The 24,291-nt window shown below is 53.0% G+C and overlaps 11 protein-coding genes across 11 annotated transcripts; 7 read left to right on the top strand and 4 right to left on the bottom strand.

The window, feature by feature from the left end:
• Positions 1–269: 269 nt before the first annotated feature.
• CCM_03541 (Phenolic acid decarboxylase, bacterial) lies at positions 270–812 on the top strand (the record flags this gene model as incomplete). Its single annotated transcript, XM_006668692.1, has 1 exon — positions 270–812. One exon carries the CDS (start codon positions 270–272, stop codon positions 810–812), a length of 543 nt encoding a protein of 180 aa, XP_006668755.1.
• Positions 813–1,552: 740 nt separating this feature from the next.
• Positions 1,553–3,439, top strand: CCM_03540 (glycerol-3-phosphate dehydrogenase; the record flags this gene model as incomplete). Its single annotated transcript, XM_006668691.1, has 3 exons — positions 1,553–1,640; positions 1,723–2,176; positions 2,230–3,439. The coding sequence occupies 3 exons, from the start codon at positions 1,553–1,555 to the stop codon at positions 3,437–3,439; spliced, it is 1,752 nt and encodes a 583-aa protein (XP_006668754.1).
• A 391-nt stretch (positions 3,440–3,830) lies between these two features.
• On the bottom strand, positions 3,831–5,053 carry CCM_03539 (uncharacterized protein; the record flags this gene model as incomplete). Its single annotated transcript, XM_006668690.1, has 2 exons — positions 3,831–4,653; positions 4,710–5,053. 2 exons carry the CDS (start codon positions 5,051–5,053, stop codon positions 3,831–3,833), a joined length of 1,167 nt encoding a protein of 388 aa, XP_006668753.1.
• A 1,617-nt stretch (positions 5,054–6,670) lies between these two features.
• Positions 6,671–6,973, top strand: CCM_03538 (uncharacterized protein; the record flags this gene model as incomplete). Its single annotated transcript, XM_006668689.1, has 1 exon — positions 6,671–6,973. One exon carries the CDS (start codon positions 6,671–6,673, stop codon positions 6,971–6,973), a length of 303 nt encoding a protein of 100 aa, XP_006668752.1.
• Positions 6,974–7,337: 364 nt separating this feature from the next.
• On the top strand, positions 7,338–7,782 carry CCM_03537 (Hydrophobin 2; the record flags this gene model as incomplete). The annotated part of the gene is made up of 3 exons (XM_006668688.1): positions 7,338–7,527; positions 7,600–7,685; positions 7,741–7,782. The coding sequence occupies 3 exons, from the start codon at positions 7,338–7,340 to the stop codon at positions 7,780–7,782; spliced, it is 318 nt and encodes a 105-aa protein (XP_006668751.1).
• Positions 7,783–8,138: 356 nt separating this feature from the next.
• Positions 8,139–8,456, bottom strand: CCM_03536 (uncharacterized protein; the record flags this gene model as incomplete). The annotated part of the gene is made up of 1 exon (XM_006668687.1): positions 8,139–8,456. One exon carries the CDS (start codon positions 8,454–8,456, stop codon positions 8,139–8,141), a length of 318 nt encoding a protein of 105 aa, XP_006668750.1.
• Positions 8,457–8,906: 450 nt separating this feature from the next.
• On the bottom strand, positions 8,907–9,933 carry CCM_03535 (Fungal transcriptional regulatory protein; the record flags this gene model as incomplete). The annotated part of the gene is made up of 2 exons (XM_006668686.1): positions 8,907–9,636; positions 9,674–9,933. The coding sequence occupies 2 exons, from the start codon at positions 9,931–9,933 to the stop codon at positions 8,907–8,909; spliced, it is 990 nt and encodes a 329-aa protein (XP_006668749.1).
• Positions 9,934–11,680: 1,747 nt separating this feature from the next.
• Positions 11,681–12,199, top strand: CCM_03534 (uncharacterized protein; the record flags this gene model as incomplete). The annotated part of the gene is made up of 1 exon (XM_006668685.1): positions 11,681–12,199. The coding sequence occupies one exon, from the start codon at positions 11,681–11,683 to the stop codon at positions 12,197–12,199; it is 519 nt and encodes a 172-aa protein (XP_006668748.1).
• A 533-nt stretch (positions 12,200–12,732) lies between these two features.
• Positions 12,733–14,163, top strand: CCM_03533 (uncharacterized protein; the record flags this gene model as incomplete). Its single annotated transcript, XM_006668684.1, has 1 exon — positions 12,733–14,163. The coding sequence occupies one exon, from the start codon at positions 12,733–12,735 to the stop codon at positions 14,161–14,163; it is 1,431 nt and encodes a 476-aa protein (XP_006668747.1).
• Positions 14,164–14,816: 653 nt separating this feature from the next.
• On the bottom strand, positions 14,817–21,523 carry CCM_03532 (exo-beta-1,3-glucanase; the record flags this gene model as incomplete). Its single annotated transcript, XM_006668683.1, has 16 exons — positions 14,817–14,851; positions 15,129–15,484; positions 15,541–15,988; positions 16,050–16,349; positions 16,406–16,754; positions 16,812–17,177; positions 17,263–17,751; positions 17,807–17,870; positions 17,945–18,025; positions 18,090–18,160; positions 18,211–18,329; positions 18,427–20,373; positions 20,423–20,883; positions 20,940–21,064; positions 21,202–21,375; positions 21,431–21,523. 16 exons carry the CDS (start codon positions 21,521–21,523, stop codon positions 14,817–14,819), a joined length of 5,478 nt encoding a protein of 1,825 aa, XP_006668746.1.
• Positions 21,524–22,923: 1,400 nt separating this feature from the next.
• On the top strand, positions 22,924–23,461 carry CCM_03531 (uncharacterized protein; the record flags this gene model as incomplete). The annotated part of the gene is made up of 4 exons (XM_006668682.1): positions 22,924–23,042; positions 23,097–23,143; positions 23,199–23,298; positions 23,377–23,461. 4 exons carry the CDS (start codon positions 22,924–22,926, stop codon positions 23,459–23,461), a joined length of 351 nt encoding a protein of 116 aa, XP_006668745.1.
• Positions 23,462–24,291: the final 830 nt, after the last annotated feature.

Genomic DNA, 24,291 nt, shown 5'->3' with positions numbered 1-24,291 from the left:
CGGTCAACTGCGCCCTTGGTGGTATTAACTTCAGATTGAACTGTACTTTGCTAGCGGCGAGCTTCCTTTGAAACCTAAAAGGTGTCGGCACTAACACCGGCACTTGAGGGTCCGCGGACCTTTGCTACTGGCGGGATCGCCGAAGTCTTCACATCTCGACTATGTTTTAATCTATAAATACCCCCAAACACTCTAAAACAACAAGTTGTATATAGTTCACATCACTCAAACATCTTCCTTCCCCCAACATTACTTTGCTATCCTCCATCATGGCTACGAAAACCGCCCTTCCGCACTTCCACTCCAACACGCCTCTTGATCCCACGTTTGACCGGGACATTCGCGACCTGCACCTCATCTACGACTACGACGCGCAGGACTCCAACGGGCAGCCGGAGAAGTGGCGGTACGAGATGTGGTTCTTCTCGGACACGCGCATCGTGTACGCCATCCACGGGGGGCCCATGGCCGGGCGCGTCAACTACCAGACGGCCACGTACCAGTGCATCCGGCCGGGCGAGCTCTGGCAGTGCAACTGGCTCGAGGAGACGGGCACCATCTGCTCGCTGGTGTACGACCTGGGGCGGCAGAAAATCACCACGCTGCTCGGCTTCTCGCAGGGCCACTGGGAGAATGCGGCGGCGGCGCACGGCGACAAGCGCAACCCGGCGGACGCGGAGCGCTGGCGCCAGCTCGCCAAGATTGGCACGCAGACGGACCGGTTCATGCTCTCGGAGCAGGCGACGATTTTGCGCACGTTTAAGGGGGCGGGCGATTTGCAGCCGATAGAGGCAGATGCGCCGACGTTTTAGCTGAGGTGCAGGTACAGGAGTTGCGATGCACTATTTAATCAGACTTTTACTTCTGTGGAAGCAGATATGGATTTCGTGACATCGTCTTGTTCCGTTTATACGTTGGTCCAAGAGCTATAATACGAGGAGCGTCGGTCGAATTCGACACAGACAGTGACGATTAACAACACACTTATATCTAGGAGTAACTCTACTGCGATAAGTATAAGCAAGATAAGAGGGATAATAAAGATGAAGAAAATTAGAAAGAGAAAGAAGTTAATTCATAGTGAATATCGTAAGAATTAGGAAGAGGTTAGTATTCCTAACTGGCGAATTATTGGGCCGCCCATAAATAGCCGATTGGCAGGTAAATATAGCGCTGCTTGTGCATGACTCTGCAGGCCTGCCTTTGCCAAAGCAGCATGTGACAGCTGCCAAGTTCCTCGCATCTCGGTGTGGCGCTGAGGTTCGGTCTCACCGCACGCCGAATGCCATATTATTAGTTGACAATCTCTGTAGGAAACCATACCGCGGCTTCTCTTTGATCAATTCGATGCCGACATTCGCATGTGTTGAGATGAAATGGGCAAGGAAGAATAGTACTTGTCAAAGACAGCCGAGTGGAACAATAACGTTCATCGTAAAGATAGTACGAAACGTAGATTTTGCACCCGTTCTATTTATTATTATGATGAATAATGAAGAATTTTTACAAAATTTCCGTCTCATCTCACAGACAGGGATGGGATCTATCCGGGATGCTGCAGGGGGTTGCAGGGGAGTTGACCGGGCTACAGTGGTTCAGCGGCAATGTTAGCGCTGAAGCAACCACCAAGCGGCGAAGGAGCACGCTTGTACCTGCTCTACAGCTCACAACATGGCCATTCTTTTTCAAAAAGAAAAATGCAGAGATAAAGTACAAATTCAGTAGATAGCCAATGGTACATTAATTTTTTCTTGCAAGCCTCCTTCGCCTCCTCCACCTCCGTCACCTCCCACCTCCTCGGCACTCTTCACAAGCCACACCCAGCTAGCCTTATCTTGTCCTTATCGCCGCATCCCATCAAAAGTGACAGACAGCACGAGGACACCGTCGGCCTTTTCAAGCTTCAGCTTCCACCCTTCGACAACCCCAACACCGGTATTTATTCATCGCCGCCCCCCGTCCACTTGCCAATTGCCTCGACTACCCTTCCCTCATCCTCTTTTCCCCTGCATGCTATCGTTTGCAGCTCTGTGCCCGCTGCCCAGACTGCATCGCCGCCTCACCGTCCGCCTCAACACTTTTCGATACCCCTCTTCCTCACCGATTCGCACAATGACGAGCATGGCGCTGCTGGGAGGCCACGGCAAAAAGCACAAGGTGACCGTCGTTGGGTCGGGCAACTGGTTCGTCGTTTCTCCTGGATTTATGCACCTCGCGCTGACTGCCCAGGGGCTCGACCATTTCCAAAATCGTCGCCGAAAATGCCAAGCTCTACAAGGACCTCTTTGAGCCCGAGGTGCAGATGTGGGTGTTTGAGGAGGACGTTGTGATCCCGTCCGACTCCAAGCACGCCGCCGCCGCCGGCTCCGAGCCGCAGAAGCTCACCAGCATCATCAACCAGTACCACGAAAACGTAAAGTACCTGCCCGGCATCACGCTCCCCGACAACCTCGTCGCCAACCCCTCGCTGCTCGACGCCGTCCGGGACTCGACCATTCTCATCTTCAACCTCCCCCACCAGTTCATCCACAATGTCTGCAACCAGCTCAAGGGCCAGATCGTGCCCTTTGCCCGCGGCGTCAGCTGCATCAAGGGCGTCAACGTCTCGGCCGACGGCGTCAGCCTCTTTAGCGAGTGGATCGGCGAGGACCTCGACATCTACGTCGGCGCCCTGAGCGGCGCCAACATTGCCAACGAGATTGCCGCCGAAAAATGGTCCGAGACGACGATTGCCTATGACCCCCCGTCCATGGACAACTCGCGCGCCCCGACGCCGCGCTCCGCCAGCCCCAGCGTCGGCACCGTCGATCTCGCCCAGGTCCCCCACAAGGACGCCCGCGGCCGCAAGTCCAAGTCCAAGCTCACCCCCGTCCCCGCCGAGTACCCGCCCCTCGACCACGAATGCTTGCGCAAGCTCTTCCACCGCCCGTACTTTCACGTCCAGATGGTCTCGGACGTGGCCGGCGTGTCGCTCGGCGGCGCGCTCAAGAATGTCGTGGCCCTCGCCGCCGGCTTCGTCGAGGGACGTGGCTGGGGCGACAATGCCAAGGCAGCCGTCATGCGCATCGGCTTGATGGAGATGGTGCGCTTCGGCAAGGAGTTCTTTGGCGAGACGGTCCAGACCAGTACCTTTACCGAGACGTCTGCCGGTGTCGCCGACCTCATCACCTCGTCCTCTGGCGGTCGCAACTTTCGCTGCGCCAGAATGGCCATTGAAAAGGGCCTCTCGGTCAGCGAGGTCGAAAAGCAGGAGCTCAATGGGCAGAAGCTCCAGGGCACGCTTACTTCGTTCGAGGTGCACAGCTTCCTGTCCACGCGCGATAGGCTCCGCGACTACCCGCTTTTTACCGCCGTCAATGACATTCTAGTCGGCAAGGCGCAGGTTGACGACATTCCCGGCTTGGTGTCCAAGATTGACCACGACGAGCCACGTCTATAAATGCTACAATGGGGAGACATATATAGTTTGCTGATGGCACGTTTTGATACCCTGGCAGGGGTTTCCGGCGCGGTTCCTTGGGCCACGGACCACGGTGCGTGGGTAAATACGGACCATGATTTATTTTGGGTTATTCGATGAATAGCAGGCATACATTGTACACGGCACATATCAAGACCCAGTAGCATGTTCCATGTTTCGTTCTGCCACATTATACACGGCATATATCAAACCCCAGTAGCATGTTCCATGTTCCATTCTGCCACATTATACACGGCACATATCCATCAAGACCCGTAGTCACATTCACATCTTCTATATTACATTTTGCCAGTACATGGCTCCTCGAAGAGCCACTTCCATCCCGTCACGCATCATTGCAACCGCCAACTTAGTTCCTCTTCTTGGTCGTGAGCGCCTTGTCCTCGCTCTGCAGCACATACTCCTCGCGCTCCCACATGAGCTCGACGGCCGTGGCGGCAGGCCCAATCACGGCGTAGAGCGTGGCAATCTTGACCAGGAACGACAGCGCGTCGACAGATTTGCCCTCGTAGTGCCTGTGCGCGCGGGCATACAGCACGCTCGCCCAGAGCAGCAGCGACGTGGTGCCGAGCAAGTAATCCCAGCGCAAAAAGACGTTGACGCCGTCGCCGAGCGTCTCAATCTGGGCGACCGGATTGGCGGCCCACGGCAGCACCGCCGCCAGCACCTTGCGCGGGTGCAGCGCGACAGCGTAGTCTGGATGGAAGATGCCCGGCGCGAGGGTGGTGCCAATGGTCACGGTGGCGGCGGCGAGGTGCGACACGGCGGCGTTGCCAAACGCGATGGCGTAGATGAGCCGCAGCGCGCCGGCGGCCTTTTTGCGGCCCTGCGGCGTCGCCTTGTCGCCCGCCGTGATGAGTCCGCCGAAGAGCAGGTTAGCGGCCGTCAGCCCAAAGGCCGTGTACGCCGGCCACGGCTGCCACACGGCCGTCAGCAGCTGCTTCACGGCAACGGTGTTGCGGCTGGAAAAGGGAAGGACCATGGCGACGCTCGGCACGGCGTTGCCGACGAAGAAAACGAGCGGCAGCGAGGCGAGCACCGCGTACTGAATGTGCATGTGCGCGCGTGTCGGCGCCGACGCAGTCCGGCCCGTGACGAGATGCAGGAAGCCGTACACGGGCGTGGCAAAGGCAAACGTGAGGACCTGCGCGGCGAGACCAAGGTGAACGGAGCTGTAGTTTGGCGTTAGTGTTGATTGGTCAAGGGGCAGGTCAAGTTGTGCACGTACAAGCCGGATAGAGTCCAGGCGTTGCCGTCGCGCCAGGTCTCGAGGGTGACGAGGGTCCAGCCGGCGGCAAAGGTGCCGGAAAAGGCGAGCGAGTGCAGGAAGAGGCCCGGGTGCTGGAAGGCGGCGACGGGCCAGAAGAAGACGACGAGCTTGGAGAGCAGCTCGTCGAGCTTGGGCAGGCCGAGCCAGCGCGTGCGCAGCGGCGTGCCGTCGGGGAAGGCGCCGGCCGCCCAGATCTCGTCGACGAGCGGCATCAGCCCGTTGGCGAAGGAGAGGTAGCCGATGAAGTAGGGCACGGCGAGGGCGAGGGCGAGGAGCGCGAGCGGCGCCAGTTTACCGGCCATGTTGGGCGAAGTGGTGGAGTTTTGGCGCGTGGGATTCAGCAGGAGGAAGATAAAAAAGAAACGTTTGCCCTTTGGTGATGAAAAAAGTGGCAAGGGAGTTGAAACAAATAAAAAAGAACGACTAGATGAAGCTGAATGGTGGTTAGAAGGAGGGGTAGACTCTCTTTTACCGGCACGCGCCGGCTTTGGTAACGCGCATGGACGAAAAAAAACGTCCCGAGGCACGCCGCAACGGGGCCAACGGGCAATCGGGCCAAATGCAGCAGCGGGCACGGAGGCCTTGCAACTCGGCTGTCCACTACCTAGTTTACCTAGCGGGGTAATTTTGTTTTCTTTCCCATTTATTAGGACCCCCAAGTTTGAGGGGTCCAATCAAGCGTGGTGCAAACAAGAAAAGCACATGTAAATCGCGAGGGGGACAACAATGGGATCGGGTTCGCGGGTGCAGCCACCCGGACAGGGAGATCTGGCGGGCTTACACGGAGCCGGAGTGCTCGCCTCATCATCGGCCCCGGCGCGGGCGCCGCATAAGACGGGAACGTGAGCAGGACGTGGCACGGGTGCCTGGCTATAAGATGCGCGTTATGATGGGCGCCTTGCATTATGCCGGCGCGTTGTGTGTCGTGCTCAGCGCTTTTATTTCCATCACTCTTATCGATTTCCTGGATCCCGCACTGCCTGTTGCCCAGTCTGGCAGCTGCGCAATCACCAAGGCGGAGTTGCCTGTGCGGACCAGAATACGTCACTGAGGTTTCCATTCCGCTGATGACTCAGCTGGATTTCTCCCCGTCGACTTCTTCTTCTTCTTCAAAGAAACGTCCTTCCACTTTGACTGCTCAACATCGGCGGCACGCCTCTCGATATCCTATTCTTAGCGCCAAGATTCAGCCCTGCCGTAATCATCCAGCCATCGTCAGCCGCCTTCGTCCATGCCGCCCCCCTGCAAAGCTGTGCTGGAACAGGCTGTCTCAGATGATGTGCATATCCGAGGGCGACGTGCCGCCTCCAATGGACCTGGAGATGACTATCATGACGGCAAACCGCCACATCCCGCAGCTCAGCCCGGCCGCCGCCAAAAACTCACGATGCCGGGGGGGGGGGGCGGCGAAGACTGACAACTGACTGGTCTCCTGCGTCGAACGGGCTTCATCACATACATGCGGTGCGCTTTCTGCATAGTTTTCTCCATTGGCGTGGGATGCGGTCTTGTCAGGGCAAACTGTCCGATGCAATGTGATTTGCTGGCCTTTTTCCGCTCATCTTGATTGTTCAGCCCCATGCGATAAGCCAACCCCGCACACAGAGAACAAAGGGGAATGGAAAGAGAAAAGAAGGAAAAGAAGAAGAGGACAACTCGTGATGAGCTTCTAGAGCTTGGCAAGTTGCTCCGGTGTGTGTAACACCAGTATGGGCCGATCGAGACGTGAAGCTCTCCCGGGTACAACGGGACCCGACCAGAGTGACATTCCAAGTCCGCTCACCAGAGGTTTGTGCAAATACTCCAAAATCCTCGAATATTGAAAACCGCGTCGGAAGCAGGACAAAACTATTGATTTGCCACTACCACGCCATACATTTCCTCTCCAGAGGCGCCATGAGGTCAGACCCGTCGCCGCCATGCAGTCAGCTTCCGCAGTGTCCTGTCTAGTTACCACGACGAGAGGCCTTGTCACGGAAGCCGCGCCGCGCGGAGCAAAGTCGCCCGGCCAAGCTTTGCTTGGCATCCATCACCAGACAATAATCCTGGGCTGTTCTTGTCCTGCTCTTGCACTCTGCGCCCCCGACACGTATGATTCTGGCATCAGCCGCTTCGTTTCGAGGTCGCACGACCGGCGCAAAAGTCGTCTCATGGTGGCATACTTGTCCGACAGTGGCCAGAGCCCGCATGCGAAGCTGTCGTCATTCGTCCCCTTATCATGAGCCTCCTTTCTCGCCCACGGCATTGGGAACCCCCGGTCCTGACCAACGGCATGCCGACGACGGACATCCGCCGTGCCACGCAGTGAGACGGGACCGGCATCGATAGAACGCTGCAGCCACTGCCAATGCATCGACTAGTCTCGTCGTGATTTTTCAGCTTTTTGGCGTCATGGAGGCATCATAATCAGCTGTTTCTGAGCTGACCTTGGTAACGGCCCATGGTGGCCAGTCTGAGCATGGTAGACGTGTGGTATAAAGAGGACAACGATCCTCTCCTTGATACTCACAGGCCTGACTTCAAACACCATCTCGCTCCGTTTACATTTCGCCTTCTCACCATCCCAAGATACTCCCATCAGCCAAGATGCAAGTCCTTCTCATTGCTACCCTTGTCGCCAGCGTCCTCGCCGCACCCACTGAGGTTTCTCCCCAGACCAGCGGCGGCGGCGGCGGCGGCGGAGGAGGAGGCGGCGTCTGCCGAGGTTTCCTCTACTCCAACCCCATCTGTTGCGCCACCGACATCCTCGGCCTCGCCTGTCTCGACGGAGATACCCGTGAGTCCTCCCATCCGCATCTTTCCGAAGCGCAACAGTTCGAGAGCTGACCTGGGTCTTTCGCCTCAAAAGCCCCTGAAACTCCCCGCGATGCCAAGAACTTCAAGGAAATCTGCGCCAAGAATGGCCAACAGGCCAGGTGCTGCGTTCTTCCCATTGTAGGTACCCAGAACATCTCGCTGCCTGTTCTCTAATATTAACCCATCTGAACAGATTGACCAGGCAGTCCTCTGCATTCGCCCCCTCGGAGTTTAACGCTTGCCGCTTTGCGTCAATTTCCATAGTACAAATACCGCCGTAGCTAGCCAACAATACAACTGCTGAGAAGCTTTGCGTATAACGCAGTGGTAAAACCAACTACTTTTCTAGATAAAAAACTAAACGAAAAGAATACATCTCTCTACGTATTTGGCTAGTAACTTGTCAACTTCTGCTTAAAATATACACTGGTGGTTTATTTGATCAGCCTAGCGGAAGATGTAGACCTTTGGCCAGCAACTGGGCTCACTCTGGGCTCCGTGTTCTCGTGACTTATGCTTGTAGAAATATACAAGACATTTTAATAATAATCAATCAATCAATCAAATTTTCATTCGTCTCCTCCTAATCGGTTAGATGTATTCCTTTGAAACAACCGTCATCTGTCTACAATCCGACACATCCCACTCCGGCATCCCCACCTCCATGCGAGCAGTTGCATTCACCGTCTTGTCCAGCTCCTTGTACTGATGCGAGAACCAAAACTCATACGTGAATGCCGTCTTGTTCCACGGGTTCATCTTGACAAAGAGCCCCCCCGGCGGCGTGTACGGCACCTGCGTCTGGCATACCATCCACTCGCCATTGGGGGCGTACAGGTTGCAGTGCGCGTCAAACGACCGGGCGGCGGGCGCGAGGGCCGCAAAAGCGAGGAAAGCATTGGGAAACATATTGAGAAAGAGAATAGTGTATAAAGTTGTTTGACCTACAAGAAGGTGCGTACAAAGGAAGCGGGCGCGTGTGTACGTATTTATTGGTGTCGATTGGCGCTGTGTTAGTTGTCGCACGTTGCGCACATGGTGTGATTGAAGATGCAACAACAACTCGCACAGTACTTCTAGGTACTAAAACATATTTTATACGGAACCTCCACTGCTGGAGAAAGTCGCCGAGCGGCATTTCTGGTATCGGGAGCTTTCAATTAATGTACACTTGGTCCACTGCAAACAGAAACTCGCCGATGCCTTGAGCTTCTACCGGCGACCGCATGCGGGGATGCCCATGGTAGGCGCCGGCTTATTTTATTTGTATTTCGCTCAAGCAAGTATAATATGCAAGAAGTTGAAAGTGTATGTAGACAAGACTTTTCCTGCCTTTCCCCCCTGGTTGTACCCGTCCCATCAGCGCCAGAGCGCAGAGTATTTCTGCAAAATGGCAATGGTCTCATCGACATGCTTTACAGTCTCGACGCTGAGAGGGTGATTTGAAGCTCGGAACATCTGTCGCATGTATTCCAGCTGAAGCTCCATGGTGTGGATATCGGCAAGTAAGCGCAGCCTCCTGTGCATGCCAATGGGCTGGGCAGAGGCGGGATGGCAAAGGCTCCTGGCCATCTCGTGGTATAAACCGACGGCCTTTCCAACCACCAAAGCCGCCAGTAGGAAGCTTGACGATGCGGTTTTTTCTCCGGCGTGACACAGCGGTCTCTCTTCAAAAATGCGCAACGTCTCGCAGAGCGACGACACCAGAGAGCTCAACGAATGAAAGGCACCCCGCTCTCCCTGTGCAAGCATATCGTGAGGCGCGTGCATGTTGAGTTGAAACAAAAATTGAGAGAGCTGTGCATATTGGGACACGATACTGCCAAGGTCGTTTGACGACTCGCGACCAACACATCCCGCTGTTGACGCCTGTTTACTGCACAGCAGACTGGGGTCAGGTTGTGCTGATGGCTCATGCATGGCGTCTAGATCTCCGGAATTTGAAATGAACGGGTTACACAGATCCGTTGGAGTGGTGGGTGACAGCGTTGACGACGAAAGAGTTGACGAGGCATCAGTATCGGCCACCATGCCCCAGTGTTGCTGCTGAAACCTGAAAGCATCGTCCCTTGCCAGTAGTACATCAGCGCTGGTAAGCATCCAACGTCTTGTAAACGTCATCATACCAGTTTGGAAACAATGGTGACGGCGGAATCCCGGCACAGTCTTGGAGTAGATGGAATTCCCAGGGCGACTCTGCGTTGAGATGCGTTTGTAACACCTCCGCTGGCTGTTTGCGCCGCGGCCTGCCCATGTTGTTTCTCGGCGAAAAAGCACACTCCTGGCCTGTCTGGCGGCAATGCTGGCAACCTCGCTCCGCTCCAGGAATGCATCGTGTCTTGCGTCGGTGGCAGTTGTCGCAGGCCGTTCTCAAAACAGAGTTCATGACTGTTCAACTCCCTCTTGTCCGACCAGCAAGTTGGATCTTGGGACAAGAAGAAGGTGAGACTGGGAATCAGCCTCGACAAAAGGACGAACCACAACTAAGACTTCAAGACATGACTGCAGCTCAACCGTTCTAGTTATTTGGTATGCAAGTCGACGTTCAGGGCTCGTTTGATGGGTCTCGTCGGTCCTCGCACCGGGTTGTTCATGGATGGAATAACCAAGATTGGCGGAATGGCCCTGCATCGTGGCGGGGAGACGGAAACAAGGCTGTGACGACCCACCACTTATTCAATCAGATTAGTTATTATGCGTATCTTGCCTACTCGCGCAGCGATACAATGCCATGAGCGTGTTTCCCTGCTCTCTTTAATGTCCGGTGCATACCCTCGGGCCTTGTCAAGGTTAAAATTTAGGTTGGTGCATCCTCGATCTTGCAGTGGCTGACATGATGGTATTGAAGCTTTGGTGCGTAGATTCACCTTCTCTACCCCCTTCAATGTTTCTTCGAATGCCCACAATCATTGAAAAGGAGATTCTGAACGGCTTGCAGCGAAGCAGAATGCCAAGGAATGGAATGGTGGAGGTCCTGTCCTGTCCCTTCCCAGTAAGTGGAAACAAAGAAGTAATCTGTAGCCCGTTGAATGCAATATACACTAATAGATTCTGTAAATTTGCGTGAATTAGCTACGACCTGTTCCTCTAAGTACCTCGGACGTTGTCCAGCGGTAGTATATCGTCGACAGAGCACGTATCGTGCTCGCCCATTCACGCCGAGTTTCGAGCTCTGTGAAGGCTGTTTGGAGGCGGGCGCCTACACCCACTGCAGGTGCTAGCTATACCAGCTGGCCCTAGGGCTTCAGCGCAATCATCCCATCGTCAATGTCCAACGCAAACTACCCCCGGACGGACAAAGAGTCGTACATGTAATGACGCGCCATGAGCAGCCGAAATGGACCGCATTCATATTCACAGAAGAAGGAAATGGACAGGAACAGGACCGAAAATGCCAAGAGTGCCAAGTGAGATTGAATGAGATACGGAGCCAATATTCACAATGTGGGCACTGATACTGGAAGTAATAATCAGCCGAGCAGATGCTGGTGCACCCGCTGACCGGACTTCAGTTAGTCAAAGCCTCGAATAGCAGACGCGGGTGATGTCAATGACTATTCTCCCAGGTCGGACTCATACATGTATCTCACCGAGCGGAGGCCTGAAACCTGAAGCCACGGCGAGCATCCACGAAGTGAACTGCCTATTTTCAAGGGCTAGCTGGCACAGGCATCACCTTAGCCCCATAAGGCTGGCCGACGCCGACGCCATGTACTGGAGTGAATTGTCGGCGAGGGGGCACATATAGGGTTCAATCAAGCAATGATCCACAAACTCAGGATATAATGACTCGCTGCTATCACCGGCGGCCCCGCGCCGAGCAATACTCGCCGACGCGCTGATCATGCAAAGCTTCGTGGGCACTATGACTGGATTTGATCAAGGTTCCTCGGGAATCGCTCCTGTCAACGGGCCGTTCCTGGCTGCGGCGACTTACAGTGCCCATAGTGAACCCCCAGGAAAAGAGCCACGGGATATGCGAATTCGAATACTGCGACGTCTATAGAGAAAGTTGGGAGAACTTTCGTCACTTATTATAATCTTATAGTCCAGTACTGTGTTCTCTGAATACCGCCGCTCCTCGAGTCCGACAATGCAATAAATACACGAATTTCCTCTTCAGTACAGACACCATGCGCTTCTCCCAGATCCTCTGCAGCCTTGCCTTTGCAGGCTCCTCGGCCGCCATTTGTCTCAGCCCCGAGCCCAGCCAGCGCATCTGCTACAATGACAACGGCGCCACGCCGCAGAACCTCAACATGAAGGAGGTTGACTTCATCGCCCGCTATCTCCGCAGCTACCAGGCGCAAGCCCTCAAAGCCGGACGGTCCCCGTTCTGGAAGATGAACGAGGCCGACGCCGACAACTGCGCCGAGTGGCAGGTCACGACCAAGGGCAAGACCTGGGCGCTCGCCAAGCTCGTCGGCGACGACTCGGCGGCTGTCACCTTCAACGACATGGCCAACACCATCGACCCCGGTGCCAAGGCAGCCGACGCGGACAAAGAAAAGGCCCTGGTCAAGTGCGGCACGGCCGGGGGCCAGATGGGCGTCCTTGTCAACACCACCGATCCGCTGTACCAGAGCAAGGAATTTTTGGACGGCGGTTACACCAACCAAGGTCTGGTCATTAAGCTTGTCCACAGTCCTTGAGACGAGATATCCAGCCTGTGTGGACTTTTTATTGACATGGTGTGCTGATACTGCAAAGCAACTGTGGATAAAGACTGGATATGGCTTGCAGGGTATTGAACGAAATGATGCTCTGTAGTAATCACTACTATTACTTTTTAGCAATATAAGACGGTTGACGGTCCCGCTCAATAAAGAGGCCTGTACTCTAGTGACTTGTCTAATTTTATTAGCGCAGATACTTGTTTACTGTAGCTGTCGGCGAGTTTCGGCGCTGGCCCCTCCGACTTACATCATGCGGGACGGCTTATTGTTGGATGGAACCCGTGCTTTCATTACTCAGACTCTGCTGAGACTCTGCGGAGCTTAAAAAAATAGTTAGCTGTCACAGTCTTGCGGTACAGGAATTACGCCATCATCACTCTCGTCTAAATCGCTCCATGCAAGCACACTTCTACAGTAGGTTCCACAACTGGTTTACTTGTCATCGTATCTAGCCGCTGACGCAACAACCAGAGCCAGCTTCAGCCAAAAAATAAAACACTTGAGCTGCAATGCCTGTGACGCTACAATTCGAGGCGTCGCCTGTCGTCGGTCGCAGTCGAGAAAAATCAGCTGCTAGCACCGACGATCTGCTTCTGCCCTGCGACCGCGGCCGCCGCGTGCTGTCCAGCTCCGTCTCCGACGTGGGCGCGGACACGCTTTCCTCTCTTAAAAACGGATTCGTCTGCACGGTGCTCCACGCTTGGCAGCAAGACCTGCATCTGGAGCTCCGGCCGGACGACGTGTGGCTCGCCGTGCTGACCCAGTTCGGCTTTTACGTCCGCGGCGGCGACGAAAACCGCGCCGAGGCTCTTCGGGATCGTTTTGTCGCACACAGCGACCGCCGCCAGCTCGAGATTAACCACCCGCTCGGCCGCATGTCAGACATGAACCTGCCGGTCCTAGTGAGGCAGTTTGTTGGACTAGTCCGCGAGCAACTGGTGGACCCGACACTGGTCGACTGGCTGCTGCCGGTGTTCAGCACGACGCAGCCCGACGATGAGGTGGCCGCGGCCGCGGTATTCCTCGGCACTGTCCATGAGTACTTTGGATACAATGTGCAACTCGGCTGCGGGTTTCCCTCAGTCACTCTCCATGGTGAGCGCAAAGATTGGGTGGATCTGTCTAGCCGCATCTCCCGCCTGGCAGACTTTGACATGGCATCGTGTACCAACAAGGATGATGCGAGGGCCGTCACGAGTCAGCCCCAAGACTCGTCCGCCAAAGAATGGTCGCAGGCTCTCGCAGTCGTGGCCGACTTCATGGTCGCTAGCTTCGACAGGCCCATGGCCGCCGACGTTGAGCACTTTTGGCAACGTGCATGCCACTCGACGGCTGCCCAGGCTTCTGGCGACTTTGAAAAAATGTCTGGATGGTTGACGGCGTTTTGCTGGTGGCGCAGCGACGGCGCACGACTAGAGGCGTGGAGCGATAGTGAGTCCACCCGGCGCCTGTGGCTCAAGCTGGGCGACGTTGAGTTTCCAGTTATTGACCAGTCCCGTATACCACCTGCGGTCATGAGTACGGATATCAACTTCATCCTCGACGACTGCCAGCGCGTGGCTGCGACCCTCGTTGGAGGCTCGTGGGGCACCAAATGGCTAGACAAATGTGGCTCCAGAGTGCGGCCGTTTCCGGGCTGGTGGCTGGTCACGGGCGAGTCCTCATCGCAGAGAGCATGGCGAGAAAGGGAAAAAACGCCACCGGAAGAGCTCTCATACCCTCTCTTCCCGAAACACCGGGGTACAAAGGCGCGGTTGCTCGCAAAAGAAAAAGAGGCGCCGTTGGCCACAAACAGGGCTGCATTTGCCGCTATTGCCAAGGCTCGTAGAGAAAGAACCAGAGCGCTTAATGCACGACCGCCCGTGCCGCCTCGTCTTCATGGAGCTGTAGCCGAAAATCAAGCTCTTCAAGATGGCAAGGATATTGAGCATCCTGTCTAACCAGACGTTCTTAAGACTCGAGGTCTAAAGCAGGGAGATGGGTAGTACCGAGGCGGAAGGCGTATGAAGTAATACCCTCATTGCAAAGAAAGATTCACAAAGATTTCAACAATGTAAAAGAAATAAATACGATCAAAGGACGATACATGGATGAACCAAGAAGCATGTGGATGTGATGATTCTAGAAGAGAATCTATTTACCTAGAGTGTGTGGGAGCATCCCATGGCTGAGTCAGCAAGAGGGGGCTGAGTCAGCCAAGAGCGTGCCTCCATCCAGGGAAACCAAAATAAAGTTAGGTATACTAGTTATCTTTCCTTTTCGTTTTATCTTTCCAATGCTACCTATTTTTTCTCCTCTTCCTATCTTTCTTACCCTTGTAACCTTTTTTTATTCCAAAGCTCTTTCTTCCGTTTACTACGTTACCACGTACACTTGACCTGATACCAGTCCGCGCTCGCGCACTTGTGATTCTTTTCGTTGGGACAATCGCCATCAGCCTCAACTTCTCCGCCAATCAAGCATCGCGGGATGTCATCTGGCAACCGAAACTTGATGCGGTCTCTTCCCTCGTCGACGCAGAGATCGACGAATGGCTTCGGCTTGCGACAACCGTCACGAGCGTTGCTGATTGTCCACTTCGACGTTCCGTCTGTCAGGCTCGCCTCACTGTAGCACCCCTGACCAAACCTGTCGCAGTGTATCGTTCTTCGCATAGAAAGCGAAACGGCTTCGCATGTGCAACCTTTGCTGCTACATGTAGCCTTCTCATCCCAGCTGCAGGAAAGAGCTGAGCAGTCGCCAATGCTGGAGCACTCCGTGTTCTTGCAGCCACAGTACCCTTTATCACAGAATGGAACCCTCCCCCCTGTACAAGAAAAACTTTGGCAGTTTTGACTGGTGAAGCATTCTTGCGTTTCGGGTGGCTTCCGATCTCTGCATTTGCAATGGCCTCCGCTGCACCAACCATATTCGCCCTCCGGGCAAGGATAGTCTCTGCATCCGCGATTGATCTGACAAAGCATGTCCGTTGCCGTCGGAGTTGGTGGTGAATCGCTGGAGCAGTAGCTGCTCGTGACGCAAGCCATCCTTCCACCAGAACCGTTGCATATTGTCGTGGGCTTGATCTGGCCAGCGCAGTTCGTCACGGGAGTGGGAATGTGCGTAAGAGGCGGCAAGCCTGTGAGACCGCCATCGCCTTTGATAGTGGTACTGTGGTCATAGTAGTCTGGAGGCTGGCCTGTGGGATGTGGCGAGCAGTAGTAGCCTGTGCAAAGAGTTCCGCAGCTGCTGGTACAAGTCGGTGACGGATTTCCCTGCTTCCTATATAAATAGTCAGAACCTTGCTGCGCAGTGCAAACGCTGGTCTAGAGACATACCATTGAAATCCTCTGGCATCTTTGTTCGCTCTGGCACCGTTGACCTCGCAACTAGCGCGGCCGATCAAGTCTCTCTTGGACCCCGTCGACAAATCACACGGATCCGGCACCTCCGGCGGATTCCAACTTTCAAGGCTTCCAGGTATTTCTTTCACATACATGTCGCATACGGCTTTGCTGTCTTCGCTCACATAACCCACGAGACAGTTTTCATTCTTGACTTGGCCGTTCCAGATAATGTGAGGCTGGATCGCTTCATCTTCTCGATTGTCGTCGTTTCCTGGTGGCGATCCGTGCCCTCCATACTCATCCTCTTCGCGCGTGACGTGGAGTTTCCGGGACAGATATCGAATCAATTTGAGGAGATTTCGTGGATCTCTGAGCTCGACCTTCCACTTGGAGTCAAGAGCTCGAAGGTACGCTGCCAAGCCAGAAATTAAAGGAGCAGCTGCAAAATGGCACCGTGAATTAGTTCAAAGCGAATAGCCACACCGTATACACGAGCTTACCAAGAGAGGTGCCTGTTCCGCGTGAAATGTCGATTGTTCCTTCTTGCCCTGGTATTTGCAGTCGCAGTCCAGCGGCATAGATCATATCCTGGTCATCACCGCTGCTCCAGACCTCGCTCATCCTGGCCTTGTAGCCTGCTTTTCCACACGCGCCGGCGACGAGGAGGTTGGGTAAGCCCCCAGCATACTTCAAGTAGCCAAAGATACCCTCATCTGTATGCTCTCCTGTGTTGGCGTTGTTGCCAGCCGACGCAACCATCAGGCAATTGAGGTCGTCCTGCAAGTAGCGACTGAGTCTTTCTAGGGTGTTATTATTAGTATGCAGACATATGACAATATCAAGTCACTATACTCACCGAGCCCGCGTGAAAAGGGCTGGAACTCGGGTGAGTCCTGAATACTGTACCGGAATGACTTGTTGATCACACATCTGCCTCGAATGTCGCCGAGGTTATCAACATTGTCTTTCATGTTCGCCTCTATGTGCTCAATAATGCGCAACAGAGCAATAAGTAGCAATTCTATCGGACTTTCCTCGACGAAGAAACCGACGCGGTCGAATGCAACTAGTGTTGCCTTGGACGCAACTCCAAATGTTTTACCAACCATTAGCTTTGAGACTGCAGTTCCATGGGTGACATCCGAGGCTGGAAATCCAATATTGTCAAATCTTGAGAAGAGCAGTATGGAGGCTTCTGAAAATTCCTGAGACGAAATCAGCAAGCTATCGGACGGATCTGGGATACTTCGCCAGTAACAAACCTCGTCCTTGGTATCTAAACCTTCCTCTAGGAGATAGACAACTTGACCCTCACCAAGAGATTTATCATGATAGTATTCGTAGAAAAGTGGTGATTCAAGGTCCCCGCCGTCTGTTCCCTCGTACTCCCACTCTTCTCCAGGATAACTGGATATTTGCGACAGCCACCATATATCTCGATGCTTGCGTGGCGTTGATTGACTTGTCTGCTCATCTTCAAGAATTGGAGGGCAGCTTCTGATTTCAGGGCTGCTCCTGGGGGAGATTCCACCCGGCATTGGTTTCCCCTTCAATGCGTCTACTGACGGTGAAGTGCTGGATTTGGGGTCGTCGTTCAAAAACGATTCCACCGTCCGAATGTTCTCTACCTAAGGCAGACTTGTATTAGCGATAATTACTGTCTTTGTTTTCAATTATGTCGATTGACACAAGACACATCAGGCCGGGACCTACCATTGGCATGATGGCGAACTTGTCACGCAAGCTTTTTGGCATATTCCAGGCATAGAAGAATAAAATGTATAGGCTCTCGTGTTGAAACGCCTTGGATTCCATCTCAAAATGGACAAAATCATATTTGAGCCGTTTTTTAACTTGCTCATCGTCGGTTTCACTGCTCTCGTCTTTGAGATATATGATGACGTCCGATTCGCCTCCCTGACAGTCAAAGTCATGCGCCCACTCATCTTCATTTCGAGACCTTATGCTTCGTGCCACGTCAGTACCAATAATTGGAGTAGCAGTAGGAATCTGAGTTCTGGGCAGAGTCAAGTCGGATGCTGTACGTCGGACATTTGCGTCACACGCTGCTGTAGAAGTCCATTCTGGAGTCGGGCAGCCCGTCTCATATGCTGTCTCAGTGATCGTTCGTGTTGCTGTTGTAACGGTCGTTCCGCTGGATATAGACAGTCCGTATGATCTAGTGTAAAGTTGAACAGGAACCTGTCATTTGCGTCAGAGAGTTGTCTTCCCAGAACTGTGTGGCTGTGATAGATACCGAGACTTTGTTATCCTCGCAACTGGGGTCTTTCTCTCCATAATGCAAGCCGGGCCCACCAACCCTATTATTATGTTAGCTTAGAGGGTTGTCTCTACTTTGTCCTGGAAATGGATTGGAGAGTGATGGTTGACTCACTCGATCACAGGCCACGGTGGTAGGATGGGGGGAAGGACCAAATGCCACCCGCGAATTTTGGGTACGAATGGCGGCGGCCCCCTATTGTATAATAAGCTTATTGAACAGGGTTTGAATGTTGGGAAATTGAGAGAAGTATACATACGGCCCAATAATTCCCTTGGGAAGCGGGAATTCCCATCCGCGGACACGGAGGCCATTGACATCGATACAGAACTGTCACAGACATGTCAGCCAACGCGTGATTATGAAAGGTCTGTACTCACATTGAAGAACCATAGCTCATCACATTTAATTCGGATCCATACAACGGTTTTGTGTTCGTCGTTGCTCCTCTTGTCGTCCATTGGAGGGCAATTTTGGCTGGTGCACTGTGGAGATATATCTTCGTATATGGGATCGAGATATAAAATTGCTTTGCCGTGTAGATTGATGTTAGAGTGTGTCTGATTATAGGTCCATCGGCTCGTTCGGATACTTACGAAACACTGTTGTGGTCGGGGGTGGCGGGGGAATGTGAGTTGTTGTTCTTCCCCCTTGACTAGGTACCAGCCTTGTGGTCTTTCCACCTTGATTTTTATTTTCGCGCGTAGTTAAATTCCAGTTTTCGGGTGGTCCGTTATTGATTTGGGGCCATGGGGGCAGTTGTAATCGTCGAGTGGTTGTTGCTGTCTCCGTGCCCGCAACATGGGACAACGTCACAACAACATCTTCTAGAGCAAGACTCTTTGTTGCTCTATATATAGCTCCATCAGTGGCTCCAGCAGTAATGTTGACGTTGTAAAATGGCATTTTATCTGTTGTGACCGGCTTTGGGGTGACTGTAATGGTTGTAATGGTCGACCCAACCTGCAACGATGTCGTGTATGGTTTGATGGAAATGGTGGTGGTGGAAGGCAAAGGACTCGGAGCCAAAACCATGACACATGGCTTATGGCATGAAGCTGTAGGCTTTTGGTATATTTCTGTACCAATATAGACAACTTCAGGCGCATCATCATACGGAAGCCAAATACTAATTTCCGAGGTGTACCCTTGCTGGTTTTCACTTTGGTCGATGCTGTAGCCGGAGGTGGTCGCAATCTCTTGGGCTCCCTTGACAAAGATGTTGTAGATTGCCACGTCCTTGGAAGCTGTCACCTCCATGATCCGTTGCTGGCAGTCTTCGGTGCTGAGGCATTGCTGTCCGTAGTTGGTGAACCAAGAGTACAAGCCTGCGCTATGGATAGATATCCCTTCCGATTCAATTATGCGCAGACCCCAAGCCTCTTTGCAGGATTCTGTCTCACAATCTTCAAATTTGGGGTCTCCTGCAAACAAGCCCATGGATGATGAATTGAAGGGGCTTGGAGCTCCCGGCACCGGCTGAAAGTATGGCGATTCGGTTTGGATGTGGCCAAGGTATATATCTTTGGCTTTGTATAATTGGTACTGATAAAGCACTGCGTGCTCTGAACCCGAGCCATAGAACCAGCAGGGCCCCTGAGATTCAACGAGGATACCGCGGGCGCCATAGAGACTGATCTGAGATGCAAGGGAGTCGACTTCCCAGTAGAGGCTCATGTCGTTATCATGATCGGCAATCCACGCCCAGACGTTCTCAAAATAACCAGATCCAGTTTTGGTGACGTGAAGGAGCATAGAAGCGCAAATGCAGGCTTCATTGAAAGCCAATTTTGGGCAGTTGGCCGCGTCAAGATCTGTCCCTATGCCGCCTCCGACTCGAATATGTGAGTCCCACATGGCCGCAGAGCCTTGAGAAGGCTCATGTACATTCCATTCCATCATGATGGCACCTGCTGTATTCCCTTTGACTGTAAACAGCATGTCGACGATTTCGAGGACGCCCTCGTCTCCTTGTTTCCCGACCCGGACCACAACTCTGGGGTTGTCCATGTCTTGAAACTTGGTCCCCGAAGCCTGCAATTGCGACCAACTCGTTCCTTGGACTCTGGATCCAACGGGCACGTCAACTGTGTCTTGAACGTTGTAAATACCAGCAGGAAAGTAAGCGATCTTATTTGCCCGCACCGCTTGTTGAAGGAAGCTGTTGATGGCCGCCGTATTATCTCCAGTTGCGTCATTCTTGCAGCCATGCTCGGTCGCGATCAAGAAGCTCGATGCAGAGAGCTGCTCATACTGCGGTCGCAAGCGAGTAAAGAGCTTCCCGCCGTCCAAAAGCTTGCTGCTTTTTCTTGGGGGGTGTTTGAAGTGGCCTGTACGTCTTTCGCCGCTTTTCCCCTCGTACCGTCGGCCATGAGCCCAGTTCTGCACTGTCTGCGATCCGCCTTCCAACAGCCGTGAGCCACTGTCAAGCTGAACAATGGCACCCACATTCGTGAAGACTGTGTTGTCAATGACAATATTTGGGGCCTGGTCCTCGTGGTTGTTTGTGAGTATACCAATAGGGACGTTATTGATATCAGAATCTGTGACGTTAGTAATGACACATGGATGAGAAGAAACGAGCTCTCATACCGATGATGGAGACGGACCCAATCCCTTGCCGACCAATCCCTCCTTGACCGCTAATGTTGAATGCGATTGTTCCGCCATCGACGTGAATTCGCTGCCAGTTGAAGCCCCAGTCCCAGACCATTTGAACGGCGGTGATGCAATTTTTAAACCTGAGGCCGATGGCCGTGTACTGCTGAGAACCAACCCGCCAGCCAATGGCTCCGCCCTCAAATTCAAGATCAGACACAAAGCCTCCGGAACCATTCTCAGTAAATATGCCGACGTGTGTGATGTTTTGCGACGAAGAAGACGCCTGGGGCATCTCAAAGCGCAGGTTTTGCAGGCTACATGCCTGTGAGACTTGCCAGTGAATACCAGTAGGCACCAGCTGCTGTCCATGCTCATCTGTGGCGGCAGGCATATCTTTCATGTCAAACACCAAATTCCGAATCTGGCGAAAGAATTGATTCTGGTTGATGTACCTACGTAGAGTCAGTGGATGCTCAGTCAAAGCAGTAGCAGCGTCAGCTCTACTCACCAGTTGACACCTCCCCCGTCCGGCGCCGCCATGTTGGGAATATACGGATCAACGTCGATAATTGCTATGCCGGTAAAATTACTGCAACCTTTTAAAGTTGGTCGGTTTACCGCATCTCCGACAAACTGTGTGTAGTAGTATTGGATGATCGGGGTGCAAATCAAATAGGTACCAGGCTAGGGCGGGCTTGAGCAGGTGTACTGAGATAAATTGCACTCCAAAAAGGATATTGCCGGAAAGGTAATGAAGAGCAAATACATACAGGGAAGTATATGAGTGCACCTTGCACAAACGTGTTTCCACATTCCTCTCCGCAGCGATCTCCATCTTGCACCGCCGCATTGATGGCCTCATCAGCAGGCTTGGCACCAGTGTTATCCGCGCCATAGTCGACCACATTTCGATAGAACTTGTAGTCCTTTCCAGAATAAGGAGCCTAGAGTAAAATTTAGCATACGAGACAGAGTTTCATGCCACAATCTGTTTCATACCACCCCGAGAGGAGCTAGCTGCGGGATCCAGTAGCTTGAGCTCTCCGCACGGGACAATTTCATGCCCTCAGACGAGTTGGAATGCCTAGTCATGTTGTCATTTTCTTTAAGGGATTCCATATAGCCCTGTCTGCTGCCGAATTGGGGCCACACGGCACCGTTCGATTCTCCTGTCGAGAGTAAGCGCAAGGACAGTGTTCGTTGGAGTATTAGCTTACCATTAACAGGCGCAACATTGTGAGTGTTTCTTGTATTATCAACCATATAAGGAGGAGAGACAGGCGGAGATTTCAAAAATTCTGGTTCGAATTTGGAGGTGTCGATGGTGGCTTGGATTTGATCCCAGTCAAGTTCCTGCGCTTGAGCAATACTCGGCCTAACGATGCCGAAAAACGCTGCTAGAGCCCAGGGTATTTTGTCGTACAGCTTCATAGTAGTCTCAAAATAAGAGCTCTTTTAAAGAACCCAAGCTTTAGGAAGTTCTCCTCACGCGGATTCGCTCTTTTGGTATATTATATGACATCTGAGCAGAGACTGGGCGGGTACTAGATCCCTTTAACTTACAATTTACGAAATCAAGATTCTCTTGACTATAATCGACTAATAATCACGACATGCTGCTCTCCACCAACTTCAATATGTCACCGAAGATGTTATGCTTCCTCATCTCGTGCAGCAATGACGATGACCCGCCCGGACAAGTCGTGGAGAAGGCCCGGCACTGGACATGATAGAAAGATGTGTATGGTCTCAACGAGTATACTATATCCACACAATGGCAGCCGTATGTGGAAAGGAATCGGCCTCGGTACCTGGCAGTTTAGTGTCGGCGCCGTGGCGGGGTCCATTCGACCGCCGACAGCAGTCTGCAGGAAATATCGCCGCGTATTATAGCTTCTGCGATTTCTTAGCCCCTGGATTTACTTACATGCATGTATGCTCATCCTAGGTCTGGCCTTGCCAAAAACTCGCGTCGTGGGAGGAGCCCTCTCCGGCAGCGAGCATAGCCCAACAATTTACTCGCCGACAACTGCATTAGAAGTCACCGAAAGCTGACTTACCGCCGCTCTTAAGTGGATATACGGGGAGTTGAGGATACTGACCCGCCGCTGCAGTTGCTTTTGAAGGTTCTATCAACCTCATTGACTCCTGCTCAGCGGCGGCGGCACCTGTCAAGAAGCCCTACAAATTCCCACGCACGCGGTTCACATTCTCGAAGTCATGGCCAGCTGCGCCGAATATCGTTTTCCATCCAGCTTCAAATAGCTCAAAGTCACCGAGAGGTGCATGCCAAGGAAGACGATTAACCCTCTCCGCGAGAAAACGTCTTTGGTATACACGTTCGCGAGAGAATACGGAACGACGGTGCGCACATGCGATTTCAAGGCTGTACAGTTGCGCCCGGAGGCGAAATGTTTAAAACTCGGGATCCGTCTAGCTGATGCCGACCGTTTCGAAGTAGCCAAGAAATCTGCCTCGGATTCCGGTACAACATGGTTCGCAACTCTCTCTGTTTCCTCGCCCTAGCGGCCGCCGCCCTTGGCAGCCCCATCCAGCCAGACCACGACCTTGATCTTGAATCTCGCCAGACAGCCAGTGGTTGCTACCATCAGTATGTCCCTTCATGATGTGAGCGAAAATGCGCAAGGTACTAACATGATGCTAGTGCCGCCCCAACCTGCTGTCTGCCGGGGGTCTGCATGTGCCAAAATGGTAAGTTGGGCGCGTAGTAAGCGACAAAGTTACGCTCCTAACTGACTGTGCCAAGGTTGGATCTACGAGATCAATAGAGACCAGATGAATGCTGGTGGCCACGGCTGTGACCCGCCCTGGGGCTTCATTGCCACATCTCGCAACGGCCACCCCCAGTACTGCTGCTAACTCAGAGGCTTCAAACGAGTAGTAACTAAAGTGATGGGGCCATAGTGGAGGGATATACTAAATAGTTTACTATTAAGCTACGAAATGCAATTTTATCCGCAGCAGAGCAGGCACGAAGCAGACCAGGACCGGGGGATTGCGCGAGTCTGATTTCATCAGTGGGAATATCCACACGCGATATTATCGTTTAAGATTAATGATAATTCACCTCTCAATATTAATCCGTCGAGAATCCCGGACATTGCTGTGTGGATAAAATGCAGCTTGTACAGGCATGAACTTCTCCAGCGACCACGAAAGGCCCTTGTCTGTGGACGAGGAAAGGCCTAATATTATTAACTACACTGACTTAATACAAGTGTCCCCGCATTGTGACACATTGTGGTGCCGAACCAGCTCTATATTTACCCCATTAACATACTATGTTCTTGGCGCCCCTTAGCTGACCGTAGTTGGGCGAGAAATGAGGATTCCGCACCGTCGTGAGCAATTGCAACTCGTCGCTAGCTTAGACCACATGCAGTAGACAGAGTCAAATTTCAGGACAGGGGGGGAAACAGTACGGGCAGGATCCCAAGCCAACATTCAACACAGGTATTTGGAGCATGGTTGAGGCTGAAGCGGAGTTTGAGCCTAGCTGACTTGGCGAGGCTTCTGGCGTATGACCCCGTAGATCGAACAGACTTCATATCCGTTGCCTGTCACCTTAGCTAACCTTGTCAACTGCTATCATTACCATTGCTATTGTACCGGTTTTCATCATAGTCCTCGCTCAACTCTTCCTCGATGTGACCGTCGAAACTGTACCCGACACAACGATCGTGAGGACAGCCAGTACGTCGCGTGCAATATTCGGTGTTTGCAACACTCGTGGGATCATCGTAGTGAAAGACGTCGAGAACTGATCGGTCTGGGTTACTTTCCTCCATAACCATGGGATACTTGAGCTTCGGCATGAGAACACGCAGCCGCTGAGCAAG

This window comes from Cordyceps militaris, assembly GCF_000225605.1.
Source record: "Cordyceps militaris CM01 unplaced genomic scaffold CCM_S00002, whole genome shotgun sequence".
Taxonomy (NCBI): Eukaryota; Fungi; Ascomycota; class Sordariomycetes; order Hypocreales; family Cordycipitaceae; genus Cordyceps; species Cordyceps militaris.
This window is presented reverse-complemented; position numbering and strand designations above follow the sequence as displayed.